This window comes from Artibeus jamaicensis, unplaced genomic scaffold, assembly GCF_021234435.1.
Source record: "Artibeus jamaicensis isolate MK-2021 breed Jamaican fruit bat unplaced genomic scaffold, CSHL_Jam_final scaffold_1964, whole genome shotgun sequence".
NCBI classification, from domain to species: Eukaryota; Metazoa; Chordata; class Mammalia; order Chiroptera; family Phyllostomidae; genus Artibeus; species Artibeus jamaicensis.
This window is the reverse complement of record NW_026522030.1, coordinates 53,587,798-53,606,685: the sequence shown is the minus strand read 5'-3', so window position 1 is coordinate 53,606,685 and position 18,888 is coordinate 53,587,798. Positions and strand designations below refer to the sequence as shown.

The following is an 18,888-nucleotide window of genomic DNA, read 5'->3' as shown; positions in this document are numbered from 1 at the left end:
AGTCAAATGTCAGAATATGAAGTATTGATGTGCTTTTAAATGTTTAACAACTGGTTCAGTGGGGTAGGGGAGCTCTAACTTGTGGCATTTGCTGATTACCGTGGTCTAAATATTCCCACCATGGCTAATTTCTAGTTAACAATGTCAACTGGTTTGTAAATTCCTGAAGGTTTAATAGTCTGTCCTCACAGGTTGGTGGAGTGGCCCTCATACACTGCTGGATTTTCAACCCTCTGGACTTCTGTGATGTAAAAGCAGTTTAGGATACCCAGGTCTCAAAAAACGGTCCAGCCTCTGCCACAAGCTCATTGTTTGACTCTGCCCTAGTTTCCTATTCTCCCTATTTGTGTAGTAAAACAATACAAGTATATCAGTTTTCTTAACCTTTTTGGTACAGTATTAATGATGCTTCATTAGTGTCTCAAGCTATGGAGACCCAGGGCCCAGGCCTTGTGTTTCTTGTCTTGTTTGTTCAGTATGAATTTCTTTTTTAAAAGGTCTCCATGGGTTAAAAACAAGTATGTTTGAGAACCACCATTAATGAAAAATTTGTCACAAAGCCCATGTCTGTAATTGTAGCAGAGTCCCCGATATGGTGACAGGTGATGGGTTTACTCACTGTTTATGTATCTGTTGGCAACAATACGGGGTGTGGTAAAAGTAGGTTTACACAGAGTTTATTGTATTATTATTTATTAATTATTTTACTATTTTCTATATAAACAACTGTAAACCTACCTTTGTCCCACCCCATATAGGGATTAGGAACATGCAAAAGGGAACATAATGCATTTCACTGTTATTTTTGTCAGAGGTTGACATAAATAGAAAACATTTTTGGTACTTCACATTTTATTTAAATTTTATTTTTAAATTAAATGAATACTTTTCATTTATGTGTGAATGAATTCTCCATGTTTATGCATGCCATGTGAATGAGCAGTGACTTACAGGCAAGGGCTGCAAACTCAAATGGATTTAGTGGCCAGGCAGGTAACAGAATTGAAGGAAACAAGTGAGGTCTGATACAAGGGAGTAGGAGAGGCTTTCCATCGGAGAGTGAGTGCATGCTGAGAACCGTAGCTTCTGTTCATTTGCAGCAGATTGTTTTCATGAAGGAACACAGATTTCTGTTGCCATATCTTTATTTATCTGACAGTCCACCCCAGCAGCTAGAAATCCATACTTTAATTTAAAATTTCTTGATTTTTTTATATGTTGGCCATGAATTAAACACACATGCACACTCATACATACTCATTTATGAACTGAGCAAAACAAATTTGACCTGAGGGCCAAACTTGGCCTGTGGCCTTGTAGTTTGCAATGTCTTTTTATTCACATTTACATATGTAGCAACTAATATTTAGTGAGGGCTTCTGTGCTAGACACTCAGCTAAATTTTCTGCACTAATCAAAATACTTGATCTTCACAACAATGTTGTGAATTAGTGTTATTTCTTTTTCTATAGTTAAGGAATTTTAACACTTGGAGAGGCTAAGTAACTTGCTGAGCTCATATGATTAGTAAAAGTTTCCCCAGGTATTCAAACCCGCGTAATCGACTGCAGAACTTTGGCACTTAACCACTGGGCAAAACTGACTCCATAGGTTGCTATAAGCACACACACAAAACATAAGTAACTGAATGTAAAGAGAAAGTTGAAATTGTTGTCTAATATTAGCTCATTTGTGTCCAATGATATGGTTTATATGTGTACTGGATGTGATAAAACACTGGAATACTATCTTCGTTCCTACTTTATAAGGTTTTTCTGATAAAGCTCAGTAAGGCCAGTGTAAATATTTCACAAGGAGTTTATATTTCTTTTTGTCACAAACTAGACATCCCGAGTTGTGGTGCCAACATTGTCTGTGTTCAAGGGCAAAGGTTCCTTCTCTTCTTGTTGCCATATTTAAACTCCACCCATGGAAAGGCTCCAAGTCCTGAGTGATGATCATTTCCTCTAGGCAAGGGTATGGAGAATAAAAGTAAATCTAGCAGGAGGAGTAAATCCCCTAAGACAGAGATAAGTACTTGAGGTCAGAGACTGCATCTTTTATAGTTTGTCTACATACACCAAACTCATTAATATGAATAATCATCTTAGCTACAGTGGTGGTTGTAGCAAAAGTAATACAAGAAACTAGTCTTGTCCTACATTTTTTCATCAACTCTTTCATTATTTCTAGGATTTGTGGAGATCTCTCTGAGAAAGTGATGCAAAATCAGGGCCTCCCATGTTTCTCCTTTATTTCCACTTTTTCATACTTCTATATTTTTCAACCTTAATGAGTCTAGCCGAAGGTGCTAAAACTATAAGACTCTAGAAAGAAAAACAAAAATAGTGCAACAAGATATATATTTATCTGTTTAGGTTTTTCCCCTGGGGTATTTTGGAACACCATCAGACAACCTCTTTATGGTTTATTCACTTGGTGTGGAATGGGAGAGAAAAAAGATCCAGTCCCTTTGACAGTGTTCTTCTCAATACCCTATACCCGTCATGTGAATGGAGAGAACCCAAAACCGTCATTTTCAGAATTGTATCTCAGCCCCTGGCTCCTGGAGAAAGCCAGTGTGGTTCAGATGTGGGATGGGAAGAGTGGTTTGCATTGGCATTGGCCTTGCGGGTGCTTTGGGGCCGGAGCACACTCAGCTGTGGGTTACAGATGCTTGCTCTCCAGTATTAATGTGGCCAACATGTGAAACCATGGCACCCACAATACTACACAAAGGTCCACGCCTCTGATAGTTTGGGAAATAACTCCCAGCTGAAGAAATTCCTTCTCGAAGGGCTGGAATACATTCTTGAACAGAAAGTATTTTTTTTCCCTTTAGAGGGGTGGAACCAGGAAAAAGTTGATTGATGATGTTGGTCTGGGCATCAGCATCATAGGGTGTCTAGAGTGCAGGGAGCCTTAACTGAAAATAGGGAAAAAATGCTACTCTAAACCCTAGATTCATAAATACTCAGTTCCATGCTGTGCATGTAGCAGAAAGTGTACACTCAAGCCATTGTAGACTTTCTTTGGAGGTGTCAGGTACAAACCATTACTTGTGTCTGTCATCTGGCCTGATTCAGGGTGTATTCAAAATGTTTCCACCGATTTTTATTTCCCTCAGGAGACATCCAGGGTTAGTAGGACCAGAGAAATCTATGTATGAGAGAAAAAAATGAGCATGTGATTGGGTGGCACTTTCTTTATAAATTCAGTAACCAAGACTCTTTTTTTAGGACGCAGAAATTTTTGTTCCTTCTCAGATGTAAGGGCTGTGCTTTCTTCTAACAGTTCACTTGAGGAGCTGAGATATTTCCATCCCCCATCAGTTACTGCTCTAGTGTTCTCATTCAAGTACAGTTTCCAGTGAAATAGTAGCTTATAAGTATCCAGAAGTTAGTTTATTGACTCTTATTGCACTTCTGAGCACCTAATAAATAATTTATTAGTCTGATGGATATGTGGCTACCTAACTATGGGGCATGAAATATGCACTGTTTTCCTAATACACTGTAGGGAGACCTGTTTATAAAGTATTTAGTATTGGTTTTATAATGCACCGTTGACAACAGGAGACCACGAAGCTCAAAGATCAATCTCATTTTGGCCTACGGTATTAATGCTGCTTTATAAGGCTCTATGACAGGTCACTTAGACAGTGGTCCTCACAGAAGGGACTTGGTTAGCAAGACAGCCTGTAGTGGCTGCCAGCGCAGCGGATGAATGTCTTTGTCCAAGTCCCTGAGGTGACTGTTTGGTGGTTGCTGATGTTGGCCAGGTGATGGAACTCATCATTTCCCTGTTCTCCAGAGGGATTCTGGACTGAGAGTGCCCAGTTCTGCTAATGCACCCCTCACTAATGGTACAGAGAGTTGGTGTGACTTTGGACCACAATTGCAGTTCTGGAGACACCAATCAGGATGTAAGGAGCAGGGCTTAGCTCTCCTCAGCTCGCTCTCATGTTTGTTAATGAAGTGACGTTCTTCCCTATCTCCCACTCCTTCATTCAGATTACATATGTGACAGAGCATAAAGTTTCCTGATTTTGTTTGCTTTGGGGGACTTCATTACCCCAATTGCATTTATAGACATTTAAAAAACACTACATAGTAAGCACCTAGAATTGGGGGACATCTAAAGATTAAATAATTTCATCCAAAAATCAATCCTCAGTGTTTTAGTTTGTTTATAAGAATTATATGCTGTAGGAATGCCTTATAAAGAGAATGATTTACATATGCCCCATTAAGGTATATGTTTTGGAGCAGCAAGGTTTTTTTCAATTTTGCATTAGGGACTTTTTGCTGTTCTAAGTATTCTGCTTCCCAAAGTGAGGAATCTGAACTGCACTTCCTCTTTTTTAACTTTCACTTTATGTATTTAATTTTTATTGAGGAGAGAGAGAGAGACATCGATTCGTAGTTCCACTTATTTATGAATCCATTGGTTGATTCTTGTATGTTCCCTGACTGGGGATTGATCTCATAACCTTGGTGTATCAGGACGACGCTCTAACCAACTGAGTTGCCAGTCAAGCTGAGTTGCACTTTCTTAAACCCAGTCTTCTTGCTTGTAATTTCTCACACTTTAGGGGGAACCAAGGTTGAGTTCTTTTGCTGTTTGCCATGTCCTACTCATTTCCTATTATTCAGAGTTTTATTTAATGCTTTCCAATTGGACCAGGCCCTTTCTGCTCTTCAGTACTTTATTTCCTCCTGCCATTGTTTCTCTTAGCAAGTGACCTCATCTTTTCTGAGATGATCATTTCTTTTGTGCAGCTGTCATTTGTTGAGCATTTACTATGTATTAAATACTACTCAATTAGACCCTGGATTACCAAAATGGATAAAACTGTTCCTTTCAGTAAGTGTGCAGTTTAGTGGGAGAAATGGGCAGTAAACTGGCTTTCTGACGTGAGCACTCTCAATATGCACATCTCTTACCTCTGGCTTCTGAGAAAAAATATTTATCTTTTTCCTTCTGTGGTATCCTTTTTATTTGTGCTCTTGATCACATTCTCTCCTAGCACCCTTTTAAATCATTTTCCCTCTGGCTTAGATTTTCAATATTGTTTTCTTTGCTGACTTCATCTCCTTTGCCTATGGATAGGAGATCGACTCCTCACATCCCCCACCCTAGTGAGAAGCAAACCACCAACACACTAACACACCTTTTCCCAGGCCCTGCTGACTTTCAGACCACCATTCTCCTACTTTACTTGTTTGCTTTGCAAAATTTCTCCAAAGGCGGTTATATCTTTTCTGTTTCCTTGTTTTTCTAATTTGCTTATCTAACTCCTTGAGAATCTGGATTCTGTAACTTCCATACCTATCAGACCACTAAGATATTTCTCTTAGGGCACAAATATAATTACAAAATATTGCAGCCAGAAATATCTGTAAGGCGTGGTATAATGAACACCCATTTGCCCAAGCTTAAGGACTGATAGTGCACAAGTATATCTAAAGCCCTAGGTCACCATTCCAATCACACTGCAGCCACTGCTATCCCCATCGTCCAATACCTTACCCTCATTCAAGCACTATTCTGATTTGAGTAATTATCATTCTCATGCACTTTGTCTCACTTTTACTATTTACTACTACTTACTACTGTACATGGTTTTACTCTACTCTAAATATAGCATTGTATTTTTGGGACATTTAAAACCCTGACCACCCTAGCTCTGTAAACTCTGACTTCTCCTGTTGTTCAGAACATTGGATCCTCGTGATGCTCCTGTTAATACTGCTCTTTCTGTCTTCTCCCCCAGTACCTGTGGGTATTTCCCTAGACGCTGCCCTTGGCCACCTTCTTTTACTGCTGTGTCATTTCTCTGTAGGTGGGTCCCAGATCTGATAACTCCAGTGTCAGTCTGTTTTCTTAACATTTTTATTTGCCTAGTCACTGACATGATCTGCTATTTTCCCAAACTGAGCTCACTATATAGATCTACACACTAGCTCATTCCCATTTCTGTAGACAGTGCTATCATTCCACCATGCTCAGAATATCACAGTTTAGGTGTCATTGTTGACTCATGTTGACTCTTTGTTACAGTATTTTATCCATCATTCTTATTTCATCATTCCAGTCCCCTGAATTTTATCTCCACTTTGTATTTTGTTCTTTTTCCCAGGCTTATTGTTTGTAGCCATTTTACTCAGATTATTATAATGGCTTCCTAATTGATGTCTTTGCTTCTGTCTTTTGACACTTCAGTCTTTCTGTTGCCAGATAAATCTTAGAGTACAGTAATGATCATCTCAGGCTGCTGTTGAGAAGCTTTCAGCACTTTTGGTTGTTGGTAGATAATAGGATAAATACTGGGTTGGCCAAAAAGTTCATTTGCTTTTTTTCCATAAGATGGCTCTAGTAGCACTTAGTTGTCTTTAGCTGTCATTTAAAACAATCAAAACTGTCAAAATTGGTGAATTTTTATGTAGCCATTTTAATATGGAAGATGAAAGAAAACATGCAACATTTTTGGCATATTATGCTTTATTCTTTCAAGAAAGGTAAAAACACAACTGAAATGTAAAAAAGATTTATGCAGTGTATGGACGAGGTGCTGTTGACTGATCATATGAGTCAAAGGTAGTTTGCAAAGTTTCGTGCTGAAGATTTCTTGCTGGCTGATGCTGAATGCTCCAAAGTTGATAGTGATCAAATTGAGACATTTTTGAAATTGAGAACAATCAGTGTTACACCACATCAGAGATAGCTGACATACTCAAAATATGCAAATCAATAAAGTTATTGGTGAAAATGAAAAAAATGTCTTTTACTTTACAGAAAAAAACATACGGACTTTTTGCCAACCTAATAGCAACTCTTTATTGTGGACTATAGGGCTATTCCGATTATGGTTCCTATTGGCCTGTCCATCCCTTTCATTCATCATTGCTCAACACTGATCCTACCTTATGTTCTCGTCAAATTGGATCAGTTCTCTAGCAGTTTTATCAGTTCTTCAGTTCCAGTACAAAACTTTCTCTTAGAACACTGATTGGAAGGATTCTCAGTCCTACAGGGTTCTGCTACTGCTTTTCTTCTTCTTTTTTAAAAGATTTTATTCATGTTTACACAGAGGGGAAGAGAAGGACAAAGAGTGGGAGAGAAATAACAGTGTGTGGTTGCCTCTCGAGTGCCCTGTGTTGGGGACCTGGCCCACGACCCAGGCACGTGCCCTGACTGGGTTTCAAACTGGCGACCCTTTGGTTTGCAGCCTGCGCTCAATCTGCTGAGCTACACCAGTCAGGGCTGCTTCTCTTTTCACATTGTTTTATTAAAGTTGTTTTTGTACGTGGCTTATCTCCTGTACTAAGTTGTAAACTTGTAAGCAGGGCCTGTGTCTAACCTTCCCATTCTCCACACCCTCTTATACCTGGCTAGTAGGGCTTTGGTTAGTAATCCCTAACAATGGCTAAAACATGTTTAATTTAAAATCTCTCTCTGTATAAGAAGTAGAAGAAAAGGGAGCTAGAAACTGAGCTAGTCAGGACAAAAGTGTATGCCTTATCAATTAGCAAATTATTCAGTTCCCAAATTATTTACTTTGTTACTTCTATTCTGTCTAGGCTTTGTTTGTTATATGGTTGACTGCTTTCAGCCTTCGAGATTTAACTTTTAAAAAGGGTTTGGGTGGTCATAGTATGTTTTATTTACAATTGCTTTAAAAAATATGTCTTGAACTTAGTGCCTCTATGTAGGACTGTCTGGAGAGTACTTTCCTCCCCATTCTTTCTCTAGGCACACTCAATGCCTACTCCAAATTACCCACCCCCCAAATAGTCATAATTATAAATCAGAGGGCAGGCTCAATGAGCCGGAGTTGTGAGCACGTTTCGGGATCTTAAATTGTAGGGTTGGTACTTTTCAAACTGAGATATGGTGTTCATTTCCATTTAAGTCTCTTGGATACACTGCACTGCCTAGTTAAGGTATCACTCACCTAATTATGTATTTTCTCCCACCTGCTTACTATCTTTCCCATTCATCCCGATTCTGTGAAACTCAGATATTTACATGATTCATAATACTTCATAGCGTTGAAAAAATTGCTGCCAGTGATCAGTACATTTAATGACAGTTACTTGAATGATTTTTGATGTTAATAAAGTATCTGCCCTTTTCTGTCCCTTCTCTCCCACCTTTCGTTTTTTTCTTTTCCTTCACTTTTCTTTCTTAAACATAGTTCTAAGTTATTATCACTGTTTAGTAGTGTTACCATTAACAGTAGCAGTAGCAAACTTTTAGAACTGAAGTATAGCATGCGTACAGAAAAGTGCACAAATCATATACATATGCAGCTTGATGAATTTTTACAAAGCCATCATCTCCAGAACCACCAAGTACATGAAGATACAGAATATCACCCGGACCACATAAGCTTTCCTTGTGCCTCTTGCAGCAACTATCTGCCACTGAAGATCATTACTCTTCAGACCTAAGCCACCTGTTAATTCTTTACATTTTTAACTTGCTGTTAAAGAGCTTCTGGCATGTTCTGGGATTCTTAATTTTGAAAACACTCTTCAAGCCCATTCAAATTTGCTTTATTTAAACATTATTTCATTAAAAATATATGTATATAAAATAGTATCTGTAGTTTCCTGAAGACTTTAAAACCAAGTATACTGGTATTATTGCACTCTTTATATATTTTAGGTTTGTGAATTTTATATAAGGGGGTACCATCAGTACAGGGATTTTTGTGATAGTTCTCAAAGCAGCGTTGGATTTCCTGGGTGTCTGAATCTCAATCTTTCTTCCCAGCAGTAATTTAAAGTATTATTATGATTTCTCATTCTGCAGACTTTAGAAGGAAGTAAAGAAATTAATACTACGTTTATAATCCTTGCTGCTTTTCTTGGTCATACAGAAGTAATTCTCCATTTATGCTCCCCAGCATGTTTTTCATGTTCATTTAAGGGAACACACCACTGGTTCTTTTCCTCTAGATTTTCTCATAAAATACTGACTTTATGTTATGGTAGAAGAAGCCATTTCACTGTTTTGTACCTGAGAGAAGATGAATAAAGTCACTTTTCTGGGGTTTTTTTTTTAGATTTTATTTATTCATTTTTATGAGAGAGGGGAAGAGAAGGAGAATGAGAGGGAGAGAATTGTCAGTGTATTGTTGCCTCTCATGCGCCCTGTACTAGGGAACTGGCCCACAACCCAGGCATGTGCCCTGCCTGGGAATTGAACCAGCGACCCTTTGGCTTATAGCCTGTGCTCAATCCACTGAGCTACACCAGCCAGGGCTCTTGTTTTTAAACCAGAACAGCATAGGTGAAATGTTTGATCTTTTGGAGATTCCAGATTCATGTGGACCTCAGATGCTTTTGCATCTGCAAATATCTTTACTATATGGATTTGTCATTTCTCTAACATTCTGTAAACTGCTTCAGCTACCACACCCTACCCAAGTCTTTTACTTTTTATTTTTCATAGTGTATCAAGGGATTATTGCATTTGGAGATTCTTGACGTGTTTCTCTGAAACTGAGCACCTGATTAGGCTGTCAGCAGATACTCTATCACATTGACTGTCCCTGTTGGTACAGAGAGGTGTCAAACAGGCCGTTTTTCCCTTTTGCCATAGAAAGATGAAGTTTTAGGTAGTGCTTGCTTATAGCGATGTTTGTGCCACTGTTTAAAGTGATTTAAGCTGGTATCCTATTCATACCTTATTTTAGGAGACCTGTTTTCCTCCCTTAGTTTGAGGTCACAAATGATATTTCAGTACATAAGCCTTCTCCTTCAGTGTAGGTGATTAATTTGCAGTTATTTATTTTTGTCATGTGTTCTAATGTGGTATCTTTGTGAGTAAACACCGGAGCATTTTGCTTTGTCAAAAACAAACTAATGCAAAACCAAAGGTGTGCATGTCTTGTTGACAACTTGGACCTTGATCTTGTTCCCTAAAATTTTCAGGCTATTTTGCTTGACATTTCTGTATGTAGAAATGCCCCAGCCCAGGCTTCCAGGGTCATCTGAATAAGGTGTAGTTGTAAATGTGAAGTAACATGTACAGTTTTAACATAGCCACTCATAGAGGAGAGAGGGACCAGTGATTAAGACTGGCAGTCAGAGAGGACAATACGACTTTCCCCTGCTTCATTTGAGTAAATTGAGATTCTTAACTGCATTTTGAATTAGTTAATCCATGAACTGTTAATTTCATTGAGTTTTTGGAGAATGAGCAATAGAATAGATGTCTCCTGAGAGGAAGATTTATAGAAGAATACAGGGGTGCATAGTTCACTTCATTCACATACAAGCAAGCACCAGGTTAGATAGATTCAGTGGTTGGTATGCATGTATCATTTTTTCAATCTGGATTAGAGTTGGCTACATTGAGGTGAGCCCAAGGCATCTAATAAATTGAAACATTAATGGGAATTGTTAACTAAGAAAAATTTTCCAGTTTTCTTCAAATTTAAATACAGGGATCCAGCTAGTCTAATCCCAAAGTTTTCTTCATGATTATCAGACTTCACTGCTATGGGACCCTTGACTGTTGGGAGGGGGGTGCTTCATACCTTACAAGGGTGGTAACAGAAGGAAATTAGGAGCCAGTGGAGAGCACAAAGATTTAGGTATAAATTATAGGTGAATCCTAATTGTGAAGATGAGAACCTTAATGTGTGGAGATGTGTTCATATCAGAACTCTATCTTAAGAGCTGCTTTGTAATCTTCCTTCCTTCCTTCCCCCCAAACCATGAAGGCACAGTCGAGTTATATTTCATCTTTTCTGAGTGTTTTTTGGGGGGTGAACTTTTCACTGTCCTCCCATCAAATTACATATGTGACTCAAGGGAAAACAGATAGCTTAGGTTATGATATATTTATTAACAAGGGAAAAGCTCAGTTCAAATTGTTAGTTTTACTTTTTCTTTATTCTGTTCTTTATAGTGAGTCAAAAATGTTCCCCTTTAACTTCATGTAGAGAACACACTTTGTACAATAAAGTAGGAATGGCAGATTTCACAAGGGAAAAAAGTTGCTGGAAATTTGGGCAGATTATCTGTTCAGAGGTGGTTTCCTTTATTAATTCTTTTTCCTTTTTTTCACTTAAGACATCTGTTAATATTTCACACATCCCAACAGATGTTGCAAAGCAAGTCCCATACTTCGTTCTCAAGAAAAATGACATTTTCTCAATTTGTTCCTCCCACCTCTGTGACTGGGCCTAGCCTTCTGCTTCTGCATAATTTGCATGTATTAAGTTATATACCTTAATGCCATACAAAATTATAGCTTCCATGTTATTTTATAACAGTAAACTCTAATTTGACCATAAACTAGTTCACATGTTGCTTCAGAGTTCTGAGTGGCTAAAACATTTTTTAAAATCTCCTTTGAGACTGACAATTTAATTCCACATATAGGATTGGAGAGCAAATTATTTAAAAATTTTCTATAAAATAAGTGAATTACAGAAACTGGACTTGTTTTGCCATTAGGAAGTGCTTGCTGATTGTCATGCGATGTGGAGCATCATTTTTATTATTTTGGCAAGAACAGGGACAGTTTTGTCTTGACAAGCCATTAGATGAATACCAGCATGTGTCACATGAAAAACCACTGATCTTTAACCCAGCTCTGTACTTAACCAGGCTTTGAAAATGAATAGTGAATAAACGGAGAGCAAAGGCCAGTTTACTGTCATTACAGATTACAGAATTTGTTAACAGCTGCTGAACTGAACCCTGGGAATTACAGGCATTGTTCTGTGAGCTAGCAAAGTCCTAGAGATGCTTGTTAAACTGCATTATGTAATTTATACATTTATTTAAATTTGCTTACGATTTACATGGTTACAAACATAGCTAGAAAATGTGAAAATTCTTGAGTACTTTCTCAGTGTATTGAATACATGCCTTTATTACCAAACCTCACATTTACATACAACTGTCTCAATGAGGTTTCTCTGTCCACAGTTGTGGGATATATTTTTAAAAAGCAATGTACTTTCAGAGAACTTAATAATAAGTATTAAGAAGAGAAGAAAAAGTATGGAGTATCTCCTCTTCCCTAAACAAAAGTAAAACTACAAACACACGCAAAATCAAAATCCTTTGCTCATTTGTTTCTTCAGGTAGGTATTCGTTGGAGCTGATAGCTGAACCAACATCTGACTTTTTCTTTCCTTTTTTTTAATGCAGGAGAAAACCTAAACCCATCTCAATACCCAAATAATGAAAAGATCAGTAACATTTTAAACAGTTAGTTGCGGGAATTATTGCTTACAGAGCTAACAAGAAAGAACATACTCACTTTCTCTGCTGGTGGAACTGCATTGTGCCTCCCTGTAGTCTTGTTATCCCACACTAACTGAAATGCAAATTCTTTGCAACTAATTGGATCTCATTGAGGTACATGCACAGTATGTAGTTATATGCAAAAAGATTTAAAAAGATAAAATTTCTCTGTAATTAAAACTTTTAATTACTACCCAGAACATCAGAATCTATAGTATAGGTTTAGATTATATATGTCTAATTTTTTCCAGATTACTCAACATAAACCATGAAATGCTTAGTAAGGTACCAGCTCAAAAGTTAGGGGAAAATGTTTACTTACAGCAGTCTATAAATTTGATTTTATTGAAATCTCATGAAAATACATTTTAAATTCTAAACATCATAAACATCAGAAATCACTTTCAAAATGTTTTTTTCCTTCAGTTCTCCAGTCTGTCTTAACATTGTAAACTGCATGTGAGTTTCTTACTTTGTGGAAGTGTATTTCTGCTATGTGTTATGATGAGGTGGAGGTATTCACATTCCCATATTGTCTATAATAACTTGGGCACCATTTAGACCTAGTTGGTGTACTTCTTAATTTCCATGGTACATCTCTCACTATCAGTTAATGTGGAGAAGTTTGCCCATAGCCTTTAATATTTGTGATTCTTTAACTGAAATACATAAAATCAGAGCAGCAAAAAAGCAGTGGAACCCCCCACCCCGGTTTTAAGTAACTTTAATACGAATGATTCCAGATAGTTGTTTCATAATCTTCAGACTACACAGCCAGTGTACAAACTAAAAAAAAATCATTTTTGTGCCTTGTAGTTATATTTTGTTGTCTCTTAGTGTAATACACCTTGTTGTCTTTGTAAACAAGTCATACAAACTAGCTAAAATTTTCTTTAATCAAATCCATTTAGAAGGTGCAGTATACAATGATACATATTTGTTGTGAAAAAATATTTTGGATCTTAGAAAGATATCCTGGTGATTTTGAGGCTTTTGCCTTGGCTGTAGTAATTTGAAGGCACTAGTTACATTGCAGACCTGTTTCATCTGGAACAACCTCAGACACTGATATCTGCAATAGTTCAGTTTGCCTGTACTCGGTAGCATTTTGTCAGAAGACTGCTGGCCAAGCAGACTAGATTTGGATGTATTAGCTAGTCAGCCTAATAACCCTGTACAGACTGTATTGATTTTCTAGGAGAGAGTTTATGAACTAAATAAACTTGGGGTTGGTGTCTTAATAAACTGCTTCTCTGTCTGTCACATTTAGTTACGGAGCTGTGCAGTTTAGGGGGAAAAAAGGCTAATTCTGTTACAGATTGTTCACAGCAGGGTCTCCAAATTAGCCCTTTGTTTTGTAATGCCACCTTGCTTGGGCTCGCTTTGAGCACATTTCTCAGTTTTGCCCTAATGAGTTGCAACACTGATAATGTGGCTGATGATCTTTCATTGATTTCACTATCACTTGCTTGTCTGGTAATTGATCCGTTGCTGAGCCTCTAGTTAATTATATCGGCTTTGACATGGCCCGGTCCACGGGGAATTTCAAGTCTTGCAGAATAACAGTTTTAATAAAAGAGTCTATTACTGCAGGTGCTTGCTGCTGCATGCCAGTTGATTTTTGTGTTGTGTGTGTGTGTGTGTGTGTGTGTGTGTGAGAGAGAGAGAGAGAGAGAGAGAGAGAGAGAGAGAGAGAGAGAGAGGGAGGGATGGATGGATGTTGGGGAGGGTTGGATACCAGGGAAAGAAGAGGACTGCTGGACTGAGAGAAAGAAGAGGTGGGGGCTGGCAGAAGAGGAAGAGGGTGTGAAGGAGAGAGGAGGAAAGGAGGGGGGAACTAGGGAGCGCAAGAGGCAGGCGAGAGAGAACACGCAGGCAAAGCGATACAACAGCCTGAGAGGAGCGAGGAGGAAGCATGCTATTGACAGTGTCCTTAAGCCTCCCACAAATAACAGCCATTAGTGGGAAGGTCAGGAGCTGAGCAGGCAGCTTGACTGAGGCACTGAGTGCCACTTCAGAAATCAAGAGGCTAGCAAATTTTAGAGGGAGTTTAAGTGGGTAATAGCTAGCTGTAAAGGTACAGTCACTGTTGACAATTGACTCATAGGGTCTTTTCCTGCCCTCCCCCTTCAAGAATATTTTTATTGACCACAGGTGGACTTAATATATTTTAAGGCAACAATTCTTTGGGTTCCTGTTTGCTTCTTCTCAGATATTGAATTTGCTGCTTTTGAGACTTTTTTGTGCTTAATGGTGGTGAACTGGAGGGAAGTTTAACAGAAAAGCTTTCAGGAGATGTCGGTTCTAGAGGGGAAGGCACATTTGTGTCAACATAGTGTACGTTTTCTCATCTTTTCTCATTGTCCACTAATGACACAGAGCTGCCATTGAAGCTCTTTTCTGTTTCTTTTGTTGTTTCAGAGAGTAAGGTTTATTGTTATTCTTCAGTTAAGAAGGAGCAAGGAGAGTGGTACATTTGTCCTCGATATTTGTAGGTGGCTGAAGATTAATGTTCCTTACATTTTAAGTTTAGGAAGGATGGCTTTTTCCTGCTGACTACTTTTATGAGACGACATGAATTTAGCTTTCCATTTTGAAGTTACTGTTTATGTACAGTGCATTTTGTTCAGTTTTGCTTTTCCATAAATAAGGTAGATAAACACTGTGTAATAAATAGGTGTTTTCTTTTAAAAACTGGTTTAATTAAAAATGCGACATGCTATCAAGGTTATATTTTATCCTGCAGGAAAACATCATAGAATTTTCCTTAGAGATCTTGAGTGGAAAATGGAGTTTTTATATTCATTACTTTTTGCCTGAAATGGGACAGGCTTTTTTTCTTCATCTTTTTCTTTTTTATGATTTGAAAGGATATTGTAAATGCTTCATTCAGGAACTTTAACAAAGGACTTTTCTCCACTTTTGAGCTTTAAGAAAAGGTATACTTTTTTCCTTTGCCTTTCAGTTTCTTACTACTTAACATCCAATTTAGTAATTAATGAAAGACCTGAAGAACTGCATATTAAGTAGTATACATGTATGTACTTTGTAAATGTTTACTGTGTATCTTCTATGTTAAAAACTGCTAGGTTTATTTATTTACTTCTTAGGATGTGAAGTTATGTCCCTATGTGTATTATTTTCTCTGGGATCTATATATATGTGGGTATAAAGAGCCAAGCACACACTATATGGCTTTTAGGAGTTAACATTTAGACAACAACTGAGCCAACTTTACATTCTCTTAAATCTGACGATTTTTTCCAGTATAGCTCAAAAAATTGCTATGTTTTAAGCATAGCAATTTACAAATGTTAAAAGTAAAGGCTGATGTCAGATACTGCGTGTTATACCTAAAAGTATTGTTGGGAAAAATTCTCTGAGAAGGGCCCTAGCTTCTCCTCACCATATGTACCATCCTTCTGTGATCATGGTGCTGCTTGGAGAGTGCAGAAGTGTGTATCTATGTGTGTGTCTGGAGAGAGGTTAGTGCAGGGTGTCATTTGGTGCCTGACAGTGGAACAGTGCAGTTGACTCTGAGCTCTGCTATCCAATGACATGCAGTGGCTGAGAGTTTGAAGCTGATGGTTGGGTCTCCAGTGCTGCCTGCACACCTGACAGGCAGCTGTTAAACTGAGCAAAGGCAAGCTCGGGGAGTCACAATCTATGCATAAATGATAGGGGTATCTGTGCAGAAGGTGCGAAAGCAGCTCTGACCCCCTCCCACCCCCAAATCTCCCCCTTCCCAAATGAAATGCACAGTTCAGCCAGCTTCTTAACTACACTACACTCCTGCTACTGGCTGCCAAGAGGCTCAAAAAATCCACCTTCACTTTTCAGTCAGAAGAGGCAGAAGTGGATGTGAGAGAAAGAGAGACACAGAGAGACAGAGAGCCAAAGAGGGCAAGAGACTTGACTTTAAGAGACTCCTGTACTGACAACTCCATGCAGTTCGGAACCAGAACGACTGCGGCTGAACCAGGGTTCATGGGGACATGGCAAAACGCTGATACTAACCTTTTATTCAGAATGTCCCAACAGGTAAGTTTCTTTCTTTCTTTTCTTTTCTTTTTTTAAAGAAATCTGGAATTGTTATGTGCACTTTTGTTTGTGCTGTTTTTCTTTCTTAACATTTAAAAATTTTTGATCACTTCATAGTTGGGCTCTGTTTTGTCATAACTGTGTTACTGGAATGTGCAGGGTTACTTCATGGTTTCCCTAAGGGCTCCTTAAAAGAAAAAGGGGAAAGGATACTGAAGTAAAAGAAAGCACAGGCATTTGTTGCAAAGTTTTCACAGTACAACCTAGGTCATGAAAAGACTATTATTTATTTTCTGTTAAAATTTTTTTAAAGCCACGACCCAACAACTGTATCTTTCCATCTATATTAATCACTTCCTCAGAGTGTCTATCTCAGAGGAGGTTCTCCAACCAGTGATAAAATGTAGGGGCCCCTCCGCACAGCCCAACTGACTTCCTGGGGCTGGAAGCAGCGGACTCCGACCTGAGGACCGGAGGCTGTGCAGGAATCGCTGCCAGCGCCCAGAGTCGCGGGAGGAAGTGGCGGGCGTAGAGGGCTGTGTCGGCCGGCCCCAGCTCCTCCACCCGCCTGTCCGCCTGCCTCCACACTTGCCCCTGCGCTCCCCGCTGGCTCTGGCTCCGCACGCTCGCCCGCCCGCCCGCCCGCCGGCGCACTCACGCTCCGGAGCAGCCTCGGCGTCCTCCCCAGAGCCGCTCCTCTGTCCAGGCCACCAGCTGGGTGTGCTGGGTGTGCTGGCTCTGCCGAGAAAGCCGAGGTGATGTGCGAGGCCAGCGGCTGCTGATAATTAATCACCGGAGCCGGCGGCTTGTACCATGCGCTTGGTGATACGCGCCCTGCGCGCTGGGCTCCTCTTGCACAATTGCTGGCTCTGCGGCTCCGAGGGGGAGCGAGGGTGAGAGGAAGCAAAGGGAAACAACCCAGAAACTTTCCTCTTGGACTGTGCTCAAGCGAGGGAGGGAAGTTCCCTGGTGCCTCCCTCCTAGACACGTCTTGATTTTCAAAAGCCTGCACCAAACTCACACAAAGCAAGAGTTAGTATGATATTATCATCCACACAGCACGAAGGTATTACTGACAAATAGGTGGATTTTAAGCAGATGACGGTTAAGAAATGAATTGTTTCACTCATTTAAAAAAAATACTGCAACTGCTCTCTTAAAAAAACCAGTTTCGTTTGTAAGAGTCCATGAGAATTAAATATTTTATTGACTTAATTTAGATTTTTTAAGTATTGGTAATGAAGGAAAGAAAACAATTTGCTAGGCTGTAAACTACCACAAGTTTAGAAATACATCTGCAGAAGAGTGTGCACGGAGCCAGGATTTTGTAGCATTTAGCTAGCGAACAGTTTTATCGCACAATTCTAGATAGGATAAATGCATTTGAATAAGGTGTATTTTGACATATCCTGTAGAGGGACCCTGATTACTGCTGATACAGTAAGCTGGGTTTAAATGCAATCAACATAAACCCAATAAGCAACTCTTTATGTGCAGTTTCCCATTCTTGCAAGTTAAGTTCATTTTTTTCCCAGAGATAATTCCTTGTCATTGCAGTGTGCTTTGAGAGGTGTGTTTCTGAGGCATATTCCTGCCTGGGTGGCTCTGTTCCTGATTGGAACACAGAGTGTGTTTTCATTGACCTTAGGATTAAATAGCTTGTGCCATACTTTAAAAATTAGATGTTACCTTCAGGGTTTTGTATGAGTTAGTGGAGGTCATGGGTGTGTGTGTTTGTGTGTGTGCGTATTGGAAGGGAAGATTGGTTCAGGTCTCCCTCTAGCTAGAAAAGAGTTAATAAAACCAGATAGAGATAATGATCAATTGATAAATGGCTATTGAACCACAGAGATGGTGTTAGATTGCTTCTTTGGCACTAGCCCATTTTCAAGTAGATTTGAATCTAAGGAGACATTAAGTTGTGGAAAACATTTTAGCTAAAAAAAAAGAAAGAAAGAAAAATTATATAAATGATGGGTTAGAATTAGGAAAATAATTTGAAATCGCTCAGAGAGAGAAACTTGTACAACTAAGCTATTATGATGTCTTTAATGCAGCTGTTTGACTCTGTGGGTATAAGAAGATCTATTTTGTTTGTACCTGTGTGTATGTATGTGTAATAGTGAGCTTCAGTGACTATATAAACAGAAGTAGAAATAGAGTGAAGTAATTTATGCATAGTGGTGCTATATAAAACTATAATGCTAATTATACTATTTACTAAACAGTAGTACAATAAAGGGAGAAAAATTACAATTTAAAAAAGTGTTGTGATTCAGCTATATTTTATTTTGGGTTTTGATATAGTTAGTAACTCCTCCTTCTTTTTCTGTCATGGTTACTAAATGTTTACCTCCTGTGCATTTTTGAAAAGCATGTAAAAGAGGTATGAGTCTACATGTTTCTTCTCTTCCTCCTTCAGGATGACCTTTTAGTTTGTATAACTGTTGTGTAAACTTAAATTCAAACTATGTATAAATCTAAAAATATATGTGTTGTGTATGTTTAATGTGTTTATTTTCCTTACCTATATTTCATCAGCAATGCTGATTCAGAACGTGTGTGTATGTGT

At 38.7% G+C, this 18,888-nt stretch overlaps 1 protein-coding gene and 1 long non-coding RNA gene across 7 annotated transcripts in view; one reads left to right on the top strand and one right to left on the bottom strand.

Annotated features, from left to right (window-relative positions):
* BNC2 (basonuclin 2) overlaps positions 1-18,888 on the top strand; it is a 426,491-nt gene that overhangs the window by 121,404 nt on the left and 286,199 nt on the right. For 3 of the 6 annotated variants that reach the window (XM_037132056.2, XM_037132055.2, XM_037132058.2), the window contains one exon: positions 16,116-16,316. The exons of the other annotated variants lie outside the window; for them this stretch is intronic. In XM_037132056.2, the coding sequence (XP_036987951.2) occupies positions 16,116-16,316 (201 nt within the window). The remainder of the gene's footprint in view (positions 1-16,115; positions 16,317-18,888) is intronic. 6 annotated transcript variants of the gene reach the window in all.
* Positions 1,503-17,160, bottom strand: LOC119039347 (uncharacterized). Its single transcript, XR_005080588.2, has 3 exons — positions 16,975-17,160; positions 16,293-16,503; positions 1,503-3,159 (listed from the first exon to the last, which is right to left on the bottom strand). It is a non-coding gene; the product is annotated as an uncharacterized LOC119039347 (long non-coding RNA).